Source organism: Streptopelia decaocto, assembly GCF_964273445.1.
Source record: "Streptopelia decaocto genome assembly, chromosome: 6".
NCBI classification, from domain to species: Eukaryota; Metazoa; Chordata; class Aves; order Columbiformes; family Columbidae; genus Streptopelia; species Streptopelia decaocto.
The window spans coordinates 42,752,389-42,761,436 of NC_138660.1; the positions used below are offsets into that span (position 1 = coordinate 42,752,389).

The window sequence follows — 9,048 nt, forward strand, 5'->3', positions numbered from 1 at the left end:
TTTATACAATGGCTAAAATGTTCCCAGGGAATGTTTCTGTTTGTGAACTAATATGTTAATGACTGCAAAGAACAGCAAAAATGCATCTGGCTGTTTTAGTGATAACCTTTGGGCTAGGGCACAGTGCATCCCAACGAAATAAAGCCTAGTCTTCCAGCTTGCTGTCTTTGCCGTACTGCAGGGATTTCCCTGTTTCAGCTGCAGTAGAGTTAATTTTCTTCCTCATAGCTGCTATGGTGCTGTGGTTTGGATTTACAATAAGAATAATGTTGATAACACACTGATGTTTTAGTTGTTGCTGGGTAATCAAGGACTTATTGGCTTCTCATGCCGTGTCAGGTGCACAAGAAGCTGGGAAGGGGCACCGCTGGGACAGCTGACCCAAACTGACCAAAGGGATGTTCCATATAATATGATGTCATGATCAGTATATTTTGAGGGAAGAAGAAGGAAGGTGGGGAAATTTGGAGTCATGGTAGTTGTCTTCCCAAGTAACCACTGTGTGTGATGGAGCCCTGCTTTCCTGGGGATGGCTGAACACCTGCGTGCCCATGGGAAGTGGTGAATGAAGCCCTTGTTTTGCTTTGCTTGCATGTGTGGCTTTTGCTCTACCTATTAAACTGTCTTTATGTCAAGCCATGAGTTTTCTCACTTTTACTCTTCTGATTCTCTCCCCCATCCCATCTGGGGATGTGTGGCTGAGTGGGGCTTAGTTGCCAGCTGGGGTTAAACCACGACAAAGGAGCAGGATAGGTGGTGACAATGACATATAAAATCCTCACCCTTCCATGAAACCTTTTCATGAAAGAGGCTAATGAAAGCTTCTTTTTTTTAAAAAAAAAAAATCACTTGGACAAAAGAACATCCAAGCATAGTGTATATAGGTAAGAAAAAGGAATGTAGTTTGCCACTAAATGGTTCCAGTCACACATCAATCTGCAAACGCAGAATATTTTCAAGCATAGTGATTTTCATCTCTGTTCTAGAATCCCTATCACCTGTCAGGTCTTATGCAATGTTTAGTTTATGTATTACATTGTTTCACTGTGTCAGATTGTGCTTTCCAGCACAGGCCTAAAGTACAAGAAGGTCCTCACTGCCCTGACCAATGGTGCTTGATCTCTGAGCATCCTGGTGCTGTTGGTAATCTACACTGAGTTGTACCAATCCAGTGGCAGGAGGGAATACAAATCTTTTTCATTGCTTATTGCCATAACTCCAGGAACTCCTAGACTGAAATAAAAACACAGTGCACTTAAATGGTGGCCACATTTACATGTGGAAAGGCCAACTACTTTAACAACAACAAAAAAATACAGTTAATGACAGCTTTTATTAATGTACTGCTTTCCTGAATGCTTTATTACCACATTAAAAGCCTAAATTTGCAATTGAAACCAGCTGCTATTTGGCTTACTCACTTTCTATTTCTTGAACCAAAGTAAGCAGTATGTCCTACCAGAATCTTATGCTTTTGAAAAACATATCAGTTTTCATGAACTGTGGGACCCAGAATTCTCAGCTGCCTCAAGTTTCAGTGAGATTTTTGCCTGAGAAAGCATAGCAGGATTGTTTGACAATGACCAGAAACAGCTGTCTCCTATCTAGCAGCTCTTTTTGGTCCCAGTTTATTTTGTCTTGGGAAAACAAACAAAAAGAACATTAAATGGAAAAAAAATCACATTCACTCACCTAGAAGCATAATCTAACAAATATTAGTTATAAACATTAATGCTGGGTATTGCATCTTCCATTTATCCCCTCAAAGATGCGGTGCTGGTATAGTTTGCATCATCAGAAAAGCACATCTTTAAGTGTTTAGGAGATGTATTGTGCAGGGAAAATATGAGAGTGTCTAGAACCAATTTAGCATGAAAAACCTCATCCCACTTGGGTTGTTGTGGGATTGTCAAAGGTGTATGGACAGTTTTTCCTCCCTCCACCCCTCTGGCTGTGTTGTTTGCTACTGCACTGAATATTGACTCTGCTCCTGAGGCATCTCACCAGGCCTCTGGGGAAGGGGCAGTAAACTGAAAGGCATGAATCCCTCTCTGGACAACTGAAAAGCAGCTGGAACAAGACAGAAAAACTGCTAATGTCCAAAGACAAGCTACAAGCAAGTTCCTTGTCTGGAGACAGGTTCAGCTTAGTCATCTTCAAGTTATGATTTCCAGCCTTCAGAAAACTCAGATTTACTGAGTTGTACTTGGAATATGCATTTTATATTGCTTTTGCAGTGATAATATATGCTTTCTGCCTTGAAATGAGATTTGCAAAACAAAAAGGCACCTCTGGAGAAGAGTTATCAAAACACATTGCTATGTTCTTCTTATTTCCAAGCACCAAGTAACATTCACATTACAAACAAGGAAGCCAAAGTAGGCAACTGAGCAGAAAGGAGAGCTGGAAACAGAAAATGCATAGAAAGTTCAGAAATTTAGAAGTTTATCCTAATGTTTACCCATATTCTAATGCTTCAAGGAGAACAAACCCTTTGACACAAACTGAACCGTCTTTGCCAGCCAGACTGTTTGATGTTGTGTTGGCTCTGTGACAAAGCCAGGCTGCACAGGAACACTGGCACTGTTTTCTGATCAAAGCGAACCCTTATGGTGTTGAACCTGAGCTGTAGTCTGACATGTTTTCCTCCCTCAGCCATCACTTCTCTACATTGTCACCAGCTTTTTCTTGAGCCATTGCAGTGTGATATTCTGCTAGTTTAAAGCATAGTCAGACTTTTATTTCAGATTATAAGACTTGATTTTCATATATATCCTGCTATGCCTGGTAAGGAGACAGGAGATTGTGAATATATTATAGAGTACAGAATATATATATATATATTATATAGTACAGAAAAGTTTGTTTTCAGGGTATGGTGATATTCAGTTTCTGTTGGCTGCAGTGATATTGCAAGAGAAAGAAGAAGCAGGAGAGCTTTAGCAGTTTTTGGATTGAGCCCTTGTGCAGCAAAATAGTTAAACGTTAATAGTTAAAATTAAGCATGTGCTGATGTTTCCATTATAAAGGACAGACATGGAGCAACTGTGGCTATAGCAGGACATGAGTGGGTTACCCCAGTAACCAACACAAGCATCTTACACAGGATGAGATGCTGCACTTTTTTGCAGTTCTGTCCATTAATATTTATTTTTGCTTTCATAGTGTTAGGGAATAGACTACCGTAGCTAATTGAAAAGTAGAACAGTCTTATAATTTCAAATAAAAGTAAAACTGCTCACAAAATATAACTCCATTGATGGAGCATTTTCATGAATGACGCTAATGAAAGCAACCGAAGCATGACAGAGTTAACTAACTTCATCATTCAAGTCTCAATTTTCTAGCACTAGCTTCTCTGCTCAGATGTGACACAACTCACCACAGAGCACTTTACAGAGCACTTACAGAAAGAGTTAAGGGTTTCTTCATTGTTATGTTGCTTCACAATTACCCACTGCAATTGTTGTAGCTGCAATTCAAATCTCTCTTCTTTTGACTTTGATTGCAATTATATATGATACCAATCAGAGGGAACAGGAGAAAATGCACCAGTAACTGATACTAAAGGCTGGATATTAGCTCCTGCAGTCACATCTACCACTTGTCTTTAAATCATTTAGTGTGTTCTAGATCTTACTGTCTCCTTGGAAGAAGGGAAGCCATGCAGACTCTTCTTATAGTTTTTGAGTAGCGGTCATCAGTTTAAAATTACTTAGCCTTGGTAGATATTCCATCTTCAATTCGTAGCACAATGGACCTGACCTAAATCAGTGAAGACAGACTTCTGCCAAAGCTGTAGTAGACATCAGGGACAGATGCAAAGACTTAGAAGAAAATAATTATTTTAGATCTTTGTATGGCACCACTCAAACTGAATTTATTATAAAGTTCTGAAATGTCCAAACACATTTTACTGCCTTCTGGTTTCCAGATGAGTCTGCATCCAGAACACCAGAATACCACAAGAATGCTGCTTTTTTCCTGCTTCAATCAAAAGCAGCTGCAACAGAGGCTATAGAAAAGTCTGATTCTCAGAAAATGTCTGTTTCTGTTTTGCAAAAGAAGTTTAAATAATTTGAGTAAACTCTGCAGTGGCATCTAAACATTTAGAATTGCATTAGGACATGTATTTCAAACCCTTGGAAGCACATCCTTCACTAGCTGTTCTCTCCTAATGAGGGAATTGGAGTACTCAGGCGGGTAAAATTCAAGAGATGGGATTCTTGTTTAGCCCAGATCTAATTTAATAGGTGGCTTTGACAGTATCACTTAAATTCTCTGCTGCTCAGTTTCCCTGTTGACCTAGGGAATCACACTTCTAAAGCAATTTGCTGGAGTGTCAACTTACTATTATTATATTATTGACTACAAACATGTAGTGAGGAATTTAACATTTTTGGAGACAAATCCTTACTCTGCATGCCATTGAATTCTATTCAAAAGCCAATAACAGACCAGCCTTTTGGGTTTAATCAGCAAGGTATCAAGAGTCCCTAGAACTAGCTGACTCCTCTGAAAATTGAAGGTATACAGTAATTTCAGAAGCTGTGCAGCACCTTGCAAGATCACATCCATAAGAAATATTTTTACTATTTATACTTCCGTTGTAAAGCTATTGTCTGCCTTTCCAGTTGGGCATTGCAGTCCTTGTATTCAGTGGGCTTACACAACTACATGTGCACACCCCATTCAAAACACTTGCTCATATCAAGAATGCCATATGGAAATACGCACACGCATGCTCACGGATAAACCACATGGTGAGGTGCAGGAAAACAAAGGTGCTTTTAAAGGTTGGGTTTTTTTTATCTGACTTCATGCAAAATTAAAACACAAGACTATTATAATTTAAACAAAGAATACCTTCATTGATATTAGTTCCCAGTATCTAGTAAGGGGGGCTAATATCTAAATGAATATATGTAAATAAGTGAAGAAGGTGAATGTACTAGCTCTTGGGCTTATAATGGAAGATGACTGATATTTGCAGCAATCCTGACTCATAATAAAAATGATTTATTTAAAGATTCATTATGAACATTGCAGGAAAGGAGATAACAGACATGCATCACTTTGTTTACAGTAAAATTTCCTGTAAATTAAAAAGAGTTCTTATTCTCTGTTTGGTTTTGATTTGATACTGTACCAAGTATCTGTTTATAAAAGGAAATATGACAGTACAAAGTATACAAAGTGAATTGCAAAAGAGATTAACAGTCAAGGTGAATTTGCTTTAAATTAAGTCTTAGCAACACAGACACTGTAGATCCCACTAAGGTAAGGAAAGTCAGTCTAAGACAGACAGATCTTTTGTGTACCACTACTGAGAGCTGAACTGCCCAAAATTCAGGCCAGAAAGCTACTCCCCAAACTGGGATTGATGTTACACCTGCAGCAAATGCATGGGTCACTCTCAGTGCCAAAAGAATATAACCCCAGCCATATCTCATGCTAGAACATCCCTAATCTGTGTGCTGTGCTGCAATGACCTCAACCCCTAGAACAGGGCTCTCTAAATGCTTCTTTCTGTGCATTTCTGAGGAACTTCAGCTACTGGTGATCTCAATCAGAACTGTAAATCATCAACACAGTGCAGTAAGTGAAGATCCTAATAGAGCTAGGGTGGGTTTGGTTTACTGAGGTGCCAGTGCATACAGCAGTGACCTGAGACACATCAGTGAGATAAAACCTGAACTGCTTTTAAAAAAAGATTCAGGTGATGAAGAGATAAGGAAGGAAAAAATATTGCAGAGTACTATAAAAAAGAAAAGTTTGATATAAATTAGGTAGTGTCTTTCAAAGGGATTATGTCTTGAGGAATTTTTCTTGAAATCCAGTTTTGCTGAGCTCTTTTACTTATAATACTCCCTAAACAGCTTAAATAAGAGTCTTTCTGAAGTTACATTTAGGTGACAAAGTATGTTGCAATGTCTCAGGCCACAGAAAATCTGCTGGGAGGAGTCTTGCATGAAGATAATGTATGAACTGTATGAATTGAAAAGGAGTAGTGAAAACAAACATCACATGCTTCATTAGAAAACTAGAAAACAACCTGTTTTACAGAAGCAACTTTTTTTTTTTTAATTAGCCCTGGAGCCAGCCTGGTATCTTTAGAGATCGGAAAACTAAGACTAGGACTTCATGGATCTCCAAAGTATCCAGCTAGGGAAAGAAAAGGTTTGTGGACAGGAGTGCTGGATCATGGTCATATTAATTCTCCTTGTACATACAACAAAATATTTACATGGAGGATAAAATCCTGAAATTACTGACATTATTTGGAGGCCAAGAGCTACACATATTCGTGAGGTTTACTCCCAACTGTTCTAAGATCCATGATTCAGATAATTCAATGTGTAGTACAATGAAATTAATGCTGGAATTTTTAAATCATGTAGTTAATAAAACCAATTTGCAGAAAGTCCTGTGTATACAAATTCAATGGTTTAGAAGGTATTTTGGCACTTACCTGGGGGCACATGTTCATTCATGATGACGAGCGATGCTGGTGTAGGCCTTCTTTTCCTGATCTGTAACATGCATAAACCAAGGAGAGTCATTAGGGTGCATCAGCTGTCCCACATCCAAAGAAATCAAAAAACCCATCTGATGCACTCCTGAGTATACACCAGGCAATGTTAAAAGATAAAATACTTAAAGAACAGCAACACATCACTGTGTTACTGATTGCCCTCCTGGATGACAGTTATCAGGGTCATGCTACTGCTTGTACATAGAAAGCAAAGGCAGGGAGAAGAGCTTTCCAAAATACCTTTAGGATTTGCAGTCATCTTGAATAAGTTTTTGGATGTGTATTGCTGACATGTATCAGTCATATCTCAAAATATTGGCATTTAGCTTTTCTTCAGGAAAATTATTGCTGTAGCTTGTGAGCTTATATGTGCAAATACCTAGTATTGTCATAGCTCTCACAAGTAATCATTAATACTAGTATTTTGTAAGTGCACTTGAGAGTTGATATGGCATGCATGCCTCCCAATGAATTTATGATATTTTTAAACTGTTGCCAGAGCTGTTACTATTGTTCTTTAGCTAAAGAAAAACAATACTTAGGACTTTCAAAAGAACGTTTTCTAAGAGCCCTACACAAGATATTTACCTATCAATATATAATCTTGAATTCTATGCAATTCTTCTTATTCAGAGCTTATTTGGTTACGTAGTTTTGTTCCATTTACAATGGTTGAACTATATGATATTGGACTACCGCATTTGCACTGAAAGCTTTGTGTTGTTTCACTGAAGCCTTCAGGCTATTGATATTCTATTGAATTTAAGAGAGGAACCAGAGTAGTTAAGCTAGAAACCATTCTGATACATAACCTCAATGTCAGTGCATTTGTTCTTTCTTAGTTGCTGACACAACATCTGTATTTAGCCGGATTCAAATTTTGCTTTGAGAGGTGTAAATGGAAAATTACATAATCAGAGTTAATGGGTTTATTCCAGATTAGTGTAACCATAGCTGACAGCAGAATTTATTACTTTGATTTCATCACACACCCACAGTGAAACTGTATAGCACTTGGAATCAGACTCACAACATAAAAAAAAGACTGCCCATAAATCCTGGGCAAAGTTTGGGCCACAGCACTTCAAAAGCCGTGGGAATTTCAGGAAATCCTAATCCTATAGTTCTCACAGATTTCAGAAAAATATCAGAACACATGCTGCTTGAATTCATTGTAGGGCTGTTCCATAAGATACAGATATCTTGCAGCTCAGAAGCGCCTATGGACAAAATGAAGACCCACAGCAATTCTCTCCTGCACCCTTCTAGTATTTCTTCATTCAGTGGTCACACACAACTCATCATTTTCTGGCAAAGGCGGCTGCTTTTAAGAGACACGACATCAGAATATTCAGGAAACTAGATACCTGTCCTAAAGGTGCAAATAGTTTGGTAGCTAATGGCACGGAACTGTCAAGGTTATAATATTCCCCTGGTATCATCTAAAACTAGACTTACCCAAATAGAAGCTAATGTCGAGAAGGACTTGGCACTGACAGAAATATACTGGGTCACCTAATTATGATTTAACCATCTTTTCTCATAAGATTCCCTGTGTCCTTCTTTATGTGTATCTATGCATATCTATACACAGTAATAGACATATTTTCCTCCTTAGGCATTTGTATTACTATATATATTACATGTATGTGTTTTGAGAGTGAGTCAAAACCCAAAATAGCACACACATAATTCCAACACTGACATAAGTCAGGCATATTTCTACATGTATATTTTTCAGACATTTAAAGTACTGTAACAATGACATAAACATATAAAAATCATGAGAAATACAGCAGGTAACTGGAGGGATAACTATTGTACAAAACATAACTCATATTTTCTCATGTTAAAATGATGGGCAAATAAGCTATCTTCTGCACACTGTTTCCATTAGGTACCTACTATCAGCTTCATATTTTGCTTTATATACAAATAAAATAGTTCAGCTGATTTGTTGAGAAAGTGTATTCATGTGAAGTGTATGTATTAGGGTACAAGTCTAGTTATAGAAAAGTCATGACAGATACATACTGAATAAACCTACCCAAGGTAAAGAAGCCTTACTGTGGCTAGAGGACACATCATCCTCCCTCTTTGGGTGTATCCAGACATCGTTATAACCTCCAGAGCATATAATCTATAGTTATACTAATATAAGTTAGAAAAGCATTTAGGCCTCAAGTATTAACTGTTTTCACCCTACATCTTGCCCCCCATTCCTACCTCATTCCCTCAAAACGCGAAAAGAAATTTGTTTTCCTTACCTGCTCAGCTGCCTCGGGATCTATTTGACTCTGAAACAGTGGCACAGCAAACTGTATTTTTTTAGGGCTGTTGGGCTCCATCGTGATGCTGAGGTGAGTCAGAGCAAAGAGCCTGGAGCTTGAGACTCGATCTGCTCCTCTCCTGGGTGCTCTCCCCGCAGCCAGGCTGAGTGCTCCCAGTAGCAGCTGCAACTCCCGACTTAGCACGGGAATCTGCGTGAGCCGAGCAACTCCCTTATTCCACAT

General features: G+C 38.4%; 1 protein-coding gene across 1 annotated transcript in view; it reads right to left on the reverse strand.

The window, feature by feature from the left end:
- The window catches only part of PPP1R1C (protein phosphatase 1 regulatory inhibitor subunit 1C), a gene marked incomplete at its 5' end in the record, with an annotated part of 48,687 nt that extends 39,639 nt beyond the window's left edge, over positions 1 to 9,048 (reverse strand). The window contains 2 exons of the mRNA XM_082055623.1: positions 6,473 to 6,533; positions 8,803 to 9,048. Of these exons, the coding sequence (XP_081911749.1) occupies positions 6,473 to 6,533; positions 8,803 to 9,048 (307 nt within the window). The remainder of the gene's footprint in view (positions 1 to 6,472; positions 6,534 to 8,802) is intronic.